Below are 16,032 nucleotides of genomic sequence, written 5' to 3' on the forward strand. Positions count from 1 at the left end.
TTTTAGAAAACTGACTCTTTGAAAGGCAGACAATGAAGGGGAAAATAATGAATTTTAAACATTGGCAAGTTTACATTCTGACTGAAGGAGAGGGTTATAGAGGTGGAGCCCAATCTAGCAGCTCTTATAACAAGTATATTTATTATATATGACCTGCAAGTCACTGGCTGCCAATCAACTATACAGAACAGTACTGTGAATGTTTCTTCAATAGGATTTGAAGTCAAGTTAGAAAAACATGGTCTATTGCATAAAACGGATCAACATTGTTTTGAAGATGTGTCTGCATGTAAAATTCTAAAATATTACTTGGTCAAGAAGCCAAAGAAATTTGAAATTACAATTTTTTTCACAATTTAAAACAAGCATTTCATACTATTTTTAAACAATATTGTAACTATGATTAAAGAGCCTTGTAGCCACAGACGTGTTCAGTGCTGTATTTGCTTTGTAAATGAGTGTCATCCAAATACTAAAATCATTTTCAAAATCATGTGAGATTAAGTTTGATAAGGTAGCAGAGGCAAAAATTTTCCCACTCAAGAAAATATGAACTTGACAGATTGTGTATGTGATCATGGGAAATTACCTTTTTCTGATTTGTTTTTTGCAGTTTTAAACATTAAAATCATTAAAAAAACCTTAAAATCTTTATTTGATTTTAAAATTCCATTTATTTTCTTTTCAATAAATAGTGTTAGGAACTTTCATTGACTATAAATACAAAATGAAATAGGGATACAGATTGTAAATGTTGAAAAAAATAACCAAAATGAAATACAGACAGAAGTAAAATTTGAATACCTTGAAGGAAGAATTCTAAAGATCAACAACAGTAAAAAACCACTAAGTGCTATAAATTACAAAACAAAGATATAGCTGCTCTCTGATTGGCAATGTCAATAAAGTGAAATATGGGCTATGGAATTAAACAGACTTGCAAAATACATATACATTAAACTTTTTATTTTAATTCTACAAATATAAAAATGAACACCGAATTGAGCAGACAAGTACAAGAACTATACAAGCCTTGGGCAAATGATTTATATGCCTGTGATTGTGGCTGTGTACTTGTATGTGTATCAAATGGGTATGAGAAAAGCTTTTCATGCTGTATGTTATAAGGGATAGACAGATTAAGAGAGATTCTTCTACAGGCAAATTAGAATAACCCAAATCTCATTGACACCACCAAATCCTGTGAGTATCTTAAATAATAGACTCTCACTCCATGCAAGTGGGAATCCAAAATAGACCTGAAACATTTGGAATCTGTTCCTTAGAGGACAAAGTGTAGCCTTAATGTTTAATGGGATAAGTATGTTTGTTTTAATGTATCCGGATGAGTTAAAGTTTATATTTACAAAGGAATCTGCACACAGATGTTTATACTGGCTTTATTCATAATTAAAACCAACAAGATTTTCTGTAGTAATTGAATGAATAATGAAACATGGTTTACCCAGAAAATAGGATATCTTTCAATAATAAAGCGAAGCTATCAAGTTATAAGATACACACAATGAACATGAATACTGGTAAGTTAAAGAAACCAATGAAATGCCTTGTACTCTATTACTCTATGGTTCCAACTCTACGCTGTTATAGAAAGTCAAACTAGTCAGACAGTAAAAGGTCAAAGGTTACTAATGACCAGTAGGCAAACACATAGGATTTTTTTTAATAAAAATTTATTAATTTAAAAAGTTTCCATTTCCGCCCCTCCTCCCAACACCCTACCACTCCCCCTACTCTCTCTCCTCCTCCCTCTCCATCTCTAAGAGCAGTCAGGGTTTCCTGCCCTGTGGGAAGTTCTTTAAAAAATGGTGCTGACATAACTGGATGTCAACCTGTAGAAGAATGAAAGTAGATCCATATTTATCACCATGCACAAAAATCAAGTCCAAATGGATTAAAGACCTCAACATTAATCTGACCACTTTGAACCAGATAGAAGAGAAAGTGGGAAGTAGTCTACAAGACAAAGGCACAGGAGACCACTTCCTAGGTAGAACCCCAGTAGCACAGACAATAAGAGAATCAATGAATAAATGGGACCTCCTGAAACTGAGAAGCTTCTGTAAAGCAAAGGACACTGTCAGTAAGACAAAAAGGCTACTTTAGGACTGGGAGAAAATCTTCACCAACCCCTCATCAGACAAAGGCCTGATCTCCAAAATATACAAAGAGCTCAAGAAACTAAACACTAAAACTCTAATTAACCCAATTAAAAAATGGGGTGCTGATCTGAACAGAGAATTCTCAACAGAAGAACTTCGAATGGCCAAAAGACACTTAAGGTCATGCTCAACATTCTTAGCGATCAGGGAAATGCAAATCAAAACAACTATGAGATACCATTTTACACCGGTCAGATTAGCTAAAGTCAAAACCACCAATGATAGTCTATGCTGGAGAGGATGTGGAGAGAGGGGAACTCTCATCCATTGTTGGTGGGAAGGCAAACTTGTGTAGCCACTGTGGCGGTTTCTCAGGAAACTGGGAGTCAACCTCCCTCAAGACCCAGCAATTCCACTCTTGGGAATATACCCAAGAGATGCCCTATCATACCACAAAAACACATAGGATTTTTAAGCAAGCCAAACTACAGTGAATAAAACCCTATTTGTAAAAACATTGATCAAAATCCAGGTCATAGACAACACATCACTTGTGTAAACTATGAATATCAGTTGAAAACAATTGTAGTACACTAATTGGCTGCAATACCTGTCTCTTTCCTTACGTGTTACTGTGGGAAAGGTTGTATTTGTATGAGAGAAAGCTGCTGTGGGGCAATGGTCTTTTATCCTGTAACTTGTATTTTAAATAAATGCTGATAGGCCAGTAGCCAGGCAGGAAGCATAGGCTCGGTGACCAGGCAGGAAATAGAGACAGGGCAACAAGACTTCTGTGAAGAAGAAAGTTTCAGTCTACAGTCATCACCCAGACAGAGCAAGCAAGAAGTGATTGCCATGCTGAAAACGGTAACAAGCCACGTGGTTAACACAGAGAATTGTGGGCTAATATGAGTTATAAGAGTTAATTAGCAGCCTGAGATACTAGGTCAATCGGTTTATAATTAATGTAGTCCTCTGTGTGATTTTCTGGGGGGACATAATGACTGAGGAACAGGACAGAAACCTCAGTCAACACAAAGCTATACTATTTGATCAGTTTGTTATGAAGCCCCAAACTTTTTTGAAAATAACATCTACAGAAATTAGAAAATACCCAATTATTCTATAAATCACCATTCTAGCATTCAAATGGTACACTTACAGACATGATATTTATGTATGTGTGTACAGTACTTGTTAGGTCAGTGTTGGGGATGAGTGAGCATGCATATGTGGAGGCCTGAAATCCCCATTTAAAGATTTTCTTCAATTCCCCTCCAACTTTATTTCCTGGAGTGATCTATTGCTAAGCCTGAAGATCATTGCTTTGACTAGGCTGGCTAGCCAGCGACATTTGTGGATCTGCTATATCAGTACAATGCAACTCCCAGCTGTTTTGTTATTGTTCTGTTGGTTTTGGAGAACTAAACACAGATTGTCATGCTTGCATAGCAGGTAATTTATCCACTGATACAAGTCATTGACCATAGTCTTTACTTTAATTTATACAAATTATCATGGAGAGAGGAAGGACACAAATAGTGTAAATTGAAGTAAGGAGTTAAAATCCTCATGTGCACTAAAGTATTTAAATTGTATGCTATTCATTGACATTGAATTTACATTTTAACTAAAAGCAATATCATAACATATGCATGCATCGTGATTAGCTGTCTAAAAAGTATCATTCTTAAAAATAGTTTTTGAACCGAGCAGTGGTGACACATGCATTTAATCTATGCACTCGGGAGGCAGAGACAGGCAGATCTCTGTGAGTTCGAGGCCAGCCTGGTCTACAAGAGTAAGTTCTAAGATGGGCTCCAAAGCTAAAGAAAAACCCTGTTTCACAAAAACAAAAAAATTAGTTTTTGAACAATAAATGTGTATTCATTTATAACAATTTCTGAACCTCCAGAGACTATATTGCTTTTGTCTGCTGCAGAGAGGTTTTCAATCAAACTTTTAATTTTTCAGAAATCATTGTCTAAAAATGTGGTAATACAGAATTTTGAATGATGTAGAACTATGCAACATATGTTAATATTTTTAATAAAATATGGTTAATATTTGTTAGATATCCGATTTTTTCTTTAATAAAATATTGAGTCTCAATGTATACTAAACACATTGGTAAAACATACAAATTGCATTTCTGTGATTCTCAGTGTCTCTTAAGTACTCTCCCTAATACCACATAAAGACCATAGGTTGTCTGGCGTGGACCAAAGCTTAAGAAGCAAAGAAAGAAAATGGGTCAATGACAGTAGTAAGACATGGCCTGTACTCTGCAGTTTTTTTTCTAGCTAGATTGTCTAAGGTACTGGATTTCAGCCTGTGTTTTATGACACTTTTGGGATCACATGTCAGCTATCCTGCATATATGATATTTATATTAAAATTCATAACAGTGGCAAAATTACAGTCATAAAGTAACAATACAAATAATTTTATGGTTAGAAATCTTCACAACATGAGGAACTGTATTTATAAAGATCACAGCATTACAGAAGTTAAGAGCCCATTGGTTGAAGGCAATTTATTTACTCTTTTACAATTAAAAAGTTGCTATCATTGAAGAGTACAGATGACATAGACGGTGCTGTGATTTATCATCTTTTGTTTGCTGTGCCGTAATGCATAGTTTTGTTTTTATAGTCTGAAGAATAGAGACTATTAACATCTGAAAAGTAAATTTTCGTGAATGGAACCGTATAGCATTTCTGCCATTCTGATTTCCCAAGGAATAATAATGTGCTGCAATTTAACTTGAACTGACTTCTTTCGCTATAAGTTGCTATAGAAACTTATGATTGATATAAGATAACAAGGACTTATGTGTGTTTGCATTCCTCAGAACACAAAGAAGACGAATGAAAAATAATCAACATATGTAAGCACTAAGGGTAATTTCCTTGCAGACAGTGAAGTCATTGCAATCAAATGAATTAAAGAACATGATCATTTTGTTTATACTTTCTTAATGAAGTGAGATTTAGTTTCTCAGAGATTTTTACATAAGAGAGTCATTTAAGTTTTATCAGTCTTTTAATAATAAAGTTTCTCTTGGTTAGAAAAACAAAAAAACAAAGAAGCCATGCACTGATCGTGCACACATTTAATCCCAGCACTCAGGAGGCAGAGGCAGGCAGATCTCTGTAAGCTCAAGGCCAGCCTGGCCTACAGGAACTAATTCCAGGACAGGATCCAAAGCTACAGAGAAACCATGTCTCAAAAAAACAAACAAATAAAGAAATAAACAAAAAATTAAAGGAAATGAAGAGGGAAGTATTATGTGATGAGGTCAAGACTTCTGGCTTCCCATGTTTTAAAATTTGCAACAAAAGTCTTCCATTTCAAGCATATCCAATTTTAAATAATTTATGTCAGAAGTACAGCAGCATGTGCCTACAGTTTGCTGTTTTGAATTGTTTCTTTCTTCATTCACTGATCCTCTGAGAGACATTTAGCAACAGGAGACTATTTGTCTATTTGATGACACTTTAAAAATAGCTAGAAGAGAAGATCATACCTGGCATTCTCCCCTGTTATAAACATATAAGTATACAATTAACTTAAACACACACCTTCAATAAATAATACCATCCATAATGCTTAAAAATTTGATTTCCATAAATGACTAGTCATTAAACAACATAATTTGAAGTTATAATTATTGTGATTCCAGGTAAATGTTAGTTTTGTACTGTATTTGAGTCATATTTTTCAGATATGAAATCAATAGAATATTTCAATATTTGAAAAATTAGAACAAAAATAGAATTTTTAACGCAACATTTTTAATCATATGTTTATTCCTTACTCATCAGATTACTTTTTTATTTGTCTCCCTGGTATAAGGCCTCTGGCTGAAGTAGAACCAGCAAGGTCCAGGTCTTTCCATTTACTTTAAAATCTTGTCATTTTGAACAAGAATTCAAGGGATAAGATAAAGAGAGAAGGACCTTCACACATTTTGAATAGTATTTGTAGAGACACAAACAATTTTCTTTTCCAGGAGGGATTGTTGTCTCATGATCATTTCATAAACAAACAAATGGTTGAGGAGTTCTGTTGAAAATTCTGTGAATATTTTTTGCATGTAAAATAATACATGATTAAAAAGTCAGTTAATTGCCAGTCTCCTCTTTTAAGGTGTTATTAATTATTATCAAAATTATTTTGATTTTGTCAAAAGAAACTAGTTCAATTAGATTTAAGTATATTGAGACTATCAATACCATCTATATATAGTTCAAAATACAGATTGTAAAGCAATTTAATACATCTTACTGAGTATATTTTTAATCAACTAAGATGCCACACATACATATATATTTGACCAGGTAGAGATCACATATGTGTACTTCAATAAATAAATATCAATATATAGGTTGATACCAAAGTTTTATGTTTTATACAATGTTATAAGCCATTACTGTGAAGTGTCGTTTTAATGAAAAAGGGTTTATATATGTCACACGTTCAATCCAGCTTCAAATCCCAAGCCTTTGGAATTAGTTGGCTGAGGCTTCAAGTCATTTTAAGGCAGTTTAAATGATGCTTCAGTTTACTTAACATGACATCAGTAAAAGAGGCTTTCTCCTTGCCAGATTACAGGAGGTTGAATGTAAATAGGAAACATCATTGATATAATTTTTTCTTCTAAAGAATTTAAAATTTCCCTCCCATGGTGGAGATCAATGGAAATACGTAAAGACACTGTCTTAAATTTACAAGTAATAACATGTTATTTACTGATTAATGTAATTTTTCCTATAAATCTTGTATATAATTTGCACACAACAGATTAAGATAGGATTAAAAACATTGATGCTGGATTATTAAACAACTGTCAATACATTACAGAAATTCAATTACTGTACATGACTCAAGATATATGGAGATAACAAACAAAAATAGGATAATTTGATTGACACAAGAAGTTAACCTTATATAATTAAATGCTTTTAGGTGATCAATTTATATGATAAAGATGAAAGTACTGAAATAAGAATTGTACTTCTGGGTCACTCTATTAGCTCCAGAGACCAAGTCAATTTCTTGAAGAAATAATGTAACAGTTCTTATTTACTAGGAACAAGAATGTTAAATAAAAGCAAAGTAATCAAATATCTGAAAAATACAGGTAATAAAAACTCATTGAAGATAGTCTCAATAATCAATAATTAGTAGGAAAATAAAACATAAATGAATATTCACTTGTGAAAGAAATCTTTAATTACTTAAAACATTGCACCCTTTGAAAACTAAGATGATTGACATGTCCTTTAAAGTTATATGCAGATTTTTTTATGGTTTGTAATATTTGGGATATCTATAACTTGAGGCCTATACTTAAATGATTTCACAAAAAAACTTGACTCCTCTTGACTGTAGGTTAAAAAGTTAAGACTATTAACTTCAGCAAAGGAATACACAGAAATGTAAAAATGTTATTCCACTGAAAAGAGAAGTACATTCTTAAATCCATGTTTTTCTTCATGCATGTATATTCTTGCATGCATGGATCTACTCCAAAGGTCCCCAAGGCATGGAAACTTTTTAGATCTTGATAATAGATCTTTTTTTTAGATCTTGATAATCATCTATGAATATGATTGGGATAAAAATATTGGCAGAAACTCATCTGAGTAGGAGAAATATGATAACATATTTTCTAATCTACATAAAACTTCATTATTTTTTTCAATGTGTAGTGTATAAACCTCTCCTTTTAGAGATTATTGATTGTTATACTGAGTAAATTTTCTCCATAAATATAAAGTATTCTTTATTTACATGCATTTAACTAAAAATTGTTACATTATAAAAAAAAAAAACCAAAAGCATACTGATCTTTCTGATTTGAGGAAATGAATGAAGAGAAGTTGATTTAAAATGAACGTTTAAAGTTTGAATTTTATTCATGTAAGAAATAATTTACAATTTAAATCTATTGAATGTGATTATGCATAACACTTAGATCTAGTCTTCAGACCTTTGGACACAAGCCTCCCAGGATTGACAGGGGGAAAAAATATGAGTAGTAAAGGATAAAACACCTGGTAGAACACTTAGACATTGCTTAGATATAGTGTTAAGTACATGAATGCAGTACTTCCTTATAAAAATGGTCTCTCTCTCTTTCTAAAAAACAGCCTGAGATTACAATATGTGTAAAATACTGAACTCAGTTACATCGATGGAGTGCTTTGTCCCAATGGAAGCTAATATATGAAATTTAGGAAAAGTAACTAAGTAACCTCTTATTTTAAGTTTAGTTATCATTGTCATTCATATGGAATACCTTAAAGTTTGTCCTCTCTCTCTCTCTCTCTCTCTCTTCTCTTTCTCTCTTTCTCTCTCTCTCTCTCTCTCTCTCTCTCTCTCTCTCTCTCTCTCTCTCTGTGTGTGTGTGTGTGTTTGACAAAGTTCTTATGTGCACATGCAAACAGAATTCTTTTTTTCTATTTGCAGAGAGTATATTGAGCTGAAAATCACGACAGGATTGAATCACAGCTAAGAGCAATTGATTGAAACACATTTGAAAAGAGTTTTCATTTTAGTTTTATTGTAGTGAGCAGTAATTTTAATTTTCTTAAAAGGCACCCAAGATAATTATTTTTGTGAACCAAAAATATACAAAACTGTACAGAATAAATAGTTCATAGAAATCTAGTGATACCTTCCTGTAAGATAAAGCTACACTGTCCCTCTTCCTGAGGCAACTCAAAACACTTACCTGTAGAAGTGCCTTTTCTACTCATCTATGACATCTATCAGTGTATCTCAACAAAAATAAAATAATCTTTACTATTCATTTTATACATTTGAATTACTTTCCACAAAAGACATATATCTATCATTGTCATCCAGTTGTACAAATGATTAACACTATGAAAGGAAGAAAAGTCACTAAATGTTCTAATCATATATACAGTATAATCTCAGTAGCATTTGAAAAACATATCCCAAGAATAGAATGCAGAACACAAATGACATACCTTAGTTTCTCAGCAGCTTTACATCAAGAATATCCTCACAAAATGTGTAGAGAAAACTAACACGTTTGTTTATTTATCCCACATGAACTATTCGTCATCTGTGTTTTAATTCAAAAATCCTGCAATTGGCATTTATTTATTCATCCTTTGTTGAAGACTATAAATCAATAATGGCCCACATAATTACAGGTCTACATTTTGTATTTGCTATTGCCATTTGTACATTTGAGTTCCAGTTCCCTTTGTATTTATTGTGAGAAAATTTAGTGTGTTTTACAATGTAAATTTTTGACATGTATTGGTTATGAATACATCTCATTCATACTATATATATTTATATCTACAGTTATATTCTTAACTGATAAAATCCAATTTTATTCAGCCATGAATAAAGTATTCCAGAAAACTGAAGCTATTTAGATGGTCAACCCTTTAGGTGCTTAAGAGGAATTCTATGAAATACTTTTGAACCTAGGGAGAAACACGACTATAATCCTTACATCAGTTATATGCAAGAACTTCTTTTGTTTGGAACAGGCAAAATTGCCTGAAGATAATGCCATGGCTTCCTCAATGATCCCTGAGTTTCACTTTCTTCTTTTTTATCTCTCACAGGATTCCTGCTGTGTTGAGTTCTGATTGATGACACTCAATGTAAGGCACTTATTTCCAAGGTTTGGACTTTAAAATAGAATCACAGTATTTCTGCGAAAGCCAACAAAGAACCCATCTATGTTTGCTGCTCTAAGACTTCTAAATAGTCAGGTTCAGCATGCAAGTTAGCTTTGAGCTCAAAATATTCATTTTTAGTCTGCTCCACCAACACCTTCCTCGGCCGTGAGTACATCAATGTTTCCATTAGGTTCAGTTCCTCACGGGCTCCAGGATAGCTGACTTCCACATCTGACTGGAGCTGAGCAATGTTTTTTCTTAGGTACTCAGTGATGCCCAGTTGCTGAAGTTCCCTTTCTTTCTCCAAAATGTTCCTATATAATGAACTTGCATCCTGAAAGGATAAAAAATCTGATGGATGGTCTGTTGTTTTGTATTTCATACTTGAACCTGTAAGTGGTGAATGATTTTCCCTTTCCAAGAGGCTCCTCTGAAGAGGCTTTGCATCAGCTCCTTCTTTGTCATTCCTTTCTTCAACTTCTTCCAAATGCTTAGGACCAAAGGATGGACTTCTGTAGACATGGACCATGGGGCTCACCATATGCTGCTCATAGAGAGAGGCAGAGGGTCTTTCCGTCGTATGGTGAGTTGTTTTATGACCGTACATGCTGTAATGCAAGTGTACGGGACTGTTCTCTCTCATTTGCTCATCTCCTTTTTTCTTTTTATATCTTCTCCTACGGTGGAGGACAAGGACCACAATCCCCGCAGCACAGAAGACAATAGTTAGGAACACAATCAAAAGTCCTAATATGAGAACTGACAGAGGGACAGCATCCGTGAGAGAGCTTAAAATGGTACCAGCTGTATCTGTGCCTGTTGTGGGAGAAGTCACCATGATGTAGCTTGTCTGAGTTGGCAAGGAAGGGTTATTCACTAAACCAGGGCACAGAAGTTCACTGTTGAGTGCTTTTAGTTCCTTTTTGTCAAGATGCCCTGGGGACGTGCAGAGGATATCATCTGTCATGGTGTTTTTGCCAAGCTTGTGCAACCATTGTTGCAATCCAACCAGGTCACAGGAACAGTCCCAGGGGTTATCCTCAAGGTCAATCTGGACCAGCGAGTCAAGGTCATCTAAGATATTACTTACAGGTAAATGGGTGAATTGGTTTGTTTTTAGATTGACTCTAGTTAGAGGAACACCTAAAAAAATATGTGGTGGTAAAACTTGAAGGAGGTTGTTATTTAAATAAAGAACTTTCAGTTTAGGCATTGGGTTAAAGGTCCCTGGCAATATTTCCTTTACTGCATTATATTCAAGATACAAATACTCAAGGCTGTGAAGACCAAGGAACATGCCTTTATTCAGTTTGGTTAGATGATTACCGTTGAGATAGAGCTTCTGTAGTCTTGTTAGATTCATAAATGATCCTTCTTCAAGAACTTCAATGCGATTGTTTCCCAAGTGCAGCATTTCCAACGTGAAGTATTCCATCAGATCAGACTTCACTAAGGTATGAATAATATTGCCCGCGAGAATCAGCTTTCTAGGATTTTGTGGAGGAGGCTGTAGATCTGACAAGCTTTCAATATTGCGCTCTTGACAGTGGATTAGAAGTCCTGATGGAGAGAGGACTTTGCAGTTGCAAGGAATAGGACAGTATGGTACTGGAAGATGAGTGGATGGCTTTGTCAGGTAAGGTATCAAGCCTGGTGCTTTGGTAGGTTGTTTTAAAATGGATGTATTCTTGGATGATAGGCGGCTGTCACTTGAAGATGTTATGGCCAGCAAAGATCCTGATGGATCCTCATGTTCTTCATACACTGGTGGAGTAGGACACATAGATTCCTTTTTCAGGCGACTCAGTATGCTCCCTTTGAAAGTCGGAGGACTGTTACACACAACATCGCCAATTATGGACTGCGGAGGCATGTTTTCTAACCAGTTCTTTAGCTGCAATAATTCACAGTTACAGGCCCACTTATTGTCCTCCAGCTGGAGATCCAATATCCGTCCAATATGTTCCAAAAAACCAACATAAGGCAATGTTTGCAACTGATTTCCACGAAGATCTAAATGGGTTAAAGGAACAAATCGAAATATGTTTGGAGGAAGACTCTCAATAGCATTATCATTTAAAATTAACACTTTCAGCCTATTGAGTTTGCTGAAGGCACTTGGTTCAATAATTGTAATAAAATTATTATCAGCCTGCAAGAATTCCAGGTTTTCCAAACCCTGGAAAGTATCCTCTTTAAGAATTTCCAAAGAATTGTGATTGATATGAAGTTGCTTAAGAAGTCCAAGGCCATTAAATGCACCAGCCTCAATATCTGCAATGTTGTTAAATCCAAGGTGTATTGAGAGAGCTTTGGCAAGCCCAGAAAAGGCATTGGTGTGAAGCACTGTCAAGCCATTATTTAATAAGCTTAACTGGAAAGGTCGTGATGGTGGCACACTTATTTGGGATAATTTATTGATGCCCTTTTCTTCACAATTTATTAGCATTATGCCATCTTTTTCTTCACAGTTGCAAAGAGTGTCACAAGAACCTCTGACTGGGGGCATTGGTGACTGGGACTGTAAAGATAGACAGGCAAGGAGAGCTGGGCAAAGGAGATGAATCCACAGCTGCATGATGTCCTATGTTTGATCTGACTCTGCAAAAAAAATGTAATAACAAGGGATTTTAATGGGAAAAACCAAGGAGATGTGTCTGACAGGTTTTAGTATACAAAGAAAATTACTCTGAAACTATGAATAGCTTGCTAGCTTGCTGCATGTACATATTCCTTTAGTATTTTATTAAATATTTAATTTAGACAAGGCTGTTTAATTAGCTTTAACTTGTACATTGTTCAAGATTTAGGTCAGTTAAAGTTTATAATAATATATCAGTACATGTGACTACAGTGGCTAAAGACTCTACTTTTTATAAATAAGAGAATTGTTTCTTGGTTAACTAGACACTCCATCATGTCTGAAATTGAATATGTGAATACACTGTCTTATTTGTCCTTGCTACAAATTCCCATGAATTCTATAAAAACATAGCACACACACACACACACACACACACACACACACACACACACACAAGATAAAATCTTGTAGAAGACTGGGGATAAAGAAATGATGCCAAGTAGGTATGTAAGCCTGTGTATATTTGTATGTGCATGTGTGTTTATAGGAAGCTAGAACCTAAGGATTTATGTACAAATATATCTCTGTTTTAACCTGTTCTGGTTTTTGCCAAATATATTCATACTATCAATAATTTATTTTAAAAGATAAAGAAAGATGTGTCTTTTACTACATAATAAGACTTAACAGGACAACAATGACTCAGTTTTGACTCTTTCTAGGGTAGTTTGTACAAGCTTCTGAATATCAAATGTATATGCTTAAAAATATCCACATTTCAAAAAAGTCACACATTTACTTTTGGATTTCTAGATGTGAGATATGTCCAGCTACTTTTAAATTTCAGCATTAATGAAGTAAAACTTAGCTAAACAAAAAAAAATCTTTAACATTCATTTCAATATACTGTAAAGGAAAAAAAACATGCCTCATGTAAAGGTCTGGTCAATGACTTGCAAAGGACACACTAAACAGGATGTAGGACACTGAATGCTATCACAAAATTAAGCTTTCAGTAGGGCATACATTTCAAACAATGAGCTCTAAAATCAGCTGAACTCTTGTAAAAATGATATGCCTAAATCGTATCAAAATGATAGCTTAGGAATACAACATGTTTCTGAATGCCCACAAAATTGCAAGTGTAGATGTCAATCAGTAATCCCCAGAAAGACTCACGTTAAAATGACTGCAGTTTGCAGACACATCTAACTCTAAATACATAGAAACTTTTTCCTTTTCTTAAATATTTAACTACAAGTAGGTAAATGAAATTAAAAAAATAAGCGCCACATCTCACAACTATTGAGAGCTACAAACTAATAAATGCTTTCAGTTTTGTAGATAAAATATAAATACTAACTTTGATTAGAATGAATGTACAATCAGATAAAATGTCCCACACTTTGTCAATAAGACTAAAAGTAATCCTTGCTCCATGAAAATATATTGTTTCCTTGGAAACATACAGTCCAAAATTTCAGGAAGGCAAAAGACAACTGAAGGAACAAAGCAAATAGAAAGCCTTTGCATGTCAAGGCAAAGTTAGGAGGTTTTACATTTCCTCAGGGAGACAGACTGATTTAAAACAATTCCGAGAGCGCTGCTCGGAACTAAGAAGCTTGTGTTGGAGCCTTCAGCTTGTGTCTTGGCTCACGAAAGTCTAAGCAATTCATAAATTACTAACAAGGAGTTTGATTTATTTCATCAATTGCAGCATCCTGAGAACACAGTAAATATTTTCCAGATGGCAATAGTTTATTTTTATCTTATAAGTAACTTACACTATCCAAAATGTGCATGGAAAAATTTGTAATCTTTTCAGGAATATACAAGGCTTTCAAGAATCAATCTCTATTTCACATATCTAACATAATCTCACAATAGTCACAACTGCATTTGCTAATTATCAAAGAATGCACATTTGCCTGACAGAACCTTATAAAAGTATCATATGAAGTTCAAAGAATCGTCTAGTACTGGGCCCATACTTGAAAGTCAACCATAACATTTAATGTTTCTGCAGGAAGCACATACTTTTTTAGTTTATAATCACAAACCACATGTTTTAAAAGAAATAATAGTATATTATGATATCTGCTCGTTCCTACGCAGCTGTTGAACTAAACGCCGGTTGCTGAAGAAAACAGGCATCTGCTACAGTGTTAGCTTGGCCAGTGAACAAAAATGAAACTGAGTATCCTTTAAGGATAAGATGAGAGAGAGAGAGAGAGAGAGAGAGAGAGAAAGAGAGAGAGAGAGAGAGAGAGAGAGAGAGAGAGAGAGAGAGAGAGAGAATCACTGGTTTCATGATAATTCAAACATCCATATAAGAAGAGGCTGGGAGCATTCCTCTTACCTGTAAAGCAGACACTTCCTGGCACAATCCAAAATGCACAGCTGGAAGAGGTGTCCAGAGTCAATCAGTTCCTTTATTTAAAAACAAATCACCGACTTCAGTGCGCTTACTCCTCAAATACCACTTTTCATCAAGTCCCGGAGATTCAGAAAGTTAAAACATCTGGCCAAAGACAAAACAGTGAGCACTTATTTTCAGTGAAAGTATTGCAGGCAGAGCACAGACTGGAGCATCCTGAAGCCGTAGTCCTTTTCCTCCCAATTAATATTCACGGCATACTTCACAGCAAAGCTGACTTTGCTTTGCATATAGTTAACCATTGACAAGCTGCTGATCACAGTAAATACACAAGATGTTTTGCCGAGCTGGGGGTGCTACTCTTGTTTTCTTGGGCTGTAGATCCAGACTGCTGCAATGCCCTCCTTCCTCTCTTTCTAGTCTTTCTAGTTAGCTCAGTTTCTTATTAGTCAGATTGCCAAGGACTGGGAGGTAGGCGTAAATAAAGAGACTTCTTGGCTTTTGACTCAGCCTTTAAGCCCTTCCCCATCAGAAGTGCTTTAATCTGCCAGTGTCATATAACACAGGAGACAGCTCCACCTTGGGACTGTTCAACTCCTCCTATTTCTGCCAGCGGCCCTCACACTGCTTTGCAGGGAATACAGAGCAAATGAATTTTGATGCAAATAATCACATGTGGCTTTAAATGCTTAATAAAATGTTCTGTTATGAAGGAAAGCTGAATAACAGTGTTAGAATGTTTTCTTGACCAGCAGTGTGCTGTACACACACACACACACACACACACACACACACGAACCAAATGTACACTAAAATGACAAGCAGGCTGCCTGCAGAACTGTTACTTCCTCTCATTTAAAGCCTCTTGTTTTGAATTGAAATTGACCACTAATTAAAATTTAAAATGCTAACAAAAACTGCTTCACTGAAGAACATATTTTTTTATTCATTCTTTAAAATAGAAATCAAAAGCCTTATGTGTGAGTCTAAAACTCAGGATTCATTATTTGTTCCTCTAGAGCTGATGATTTATAATGAAATAAAACTAGGTGTTATTGCTGTATCTCTTTTTTTCAGATCTTTGTTTATAATCAAAAGGCAGTTATTTTAAAAGGTATTTAAACAAATAACATTATTGACATTAGTTTTTAAGGGGCAAGTCATATCACAAAATATGAAATTATATCTCACAAACCAAAGAGAATTAAGTTACATATGTAGTAATTGTGATGTTCTACTTAATTGTATTAGTTGAGATGGAAAATAGTTTTC

General features: G+C 34.6%; 1 protein-coding gene across 1 annotated transcript; it reads right to left on the minus strand.

Moving 5' to 3' along the window:
- Window positions 1-8,675: 8,675 nt before the first annotated feature.
- On the minus strand, window positions 8,676-15,281 carry Slitrk6 (SLIT and NTRK like family member 6). The gene is made up of 2 exons (XM_048422177.3): window positions 14,743-15,281; window positions 8,676-12,400 (listed from the first exon to the last, which is right to left on the minus strand). The coding sequence occupies exon 2, from the start codon at window positions 12,375-12,377 to the stop codon at window positions 9,858-9,860; it is 2,520 nt and encodes an 839-aa protein (XP_048278134.3). The 5' UTR covers window positions 12,378-12,400; window positions 14,743-15,281; the 3' UTR covers window positions 8,676-9,857.
- Between the last annotated feature and the right edge of the window lie 751 nt (window positions 15,282-16,032).

Source organism: Myodes glareolus, chromosome 12, assembly GCF_982192425.1.
Source record: "Myodes glareolus chromosome 12, mMyoGla1.1, whole genome shotgun sequence".
In the NCBI taxonomy this organism is placed as follows: domain Eukaryota; kingdom Metazoa; phylum Chordata; class Mammalia; order Rodentia; family Cricetidae; genus Myodes; species Myodes glareolus.

Excerpts from the sequence above, each read along its gene's own strand:
- Slitrk6 (XM_048422177.3), bottom strand. The coding sequence starts at position 12,377 with ATGCAGCTGTGGATTCATCTCCTTTGCCCAGCTCTCCTTGCCTGTCTA.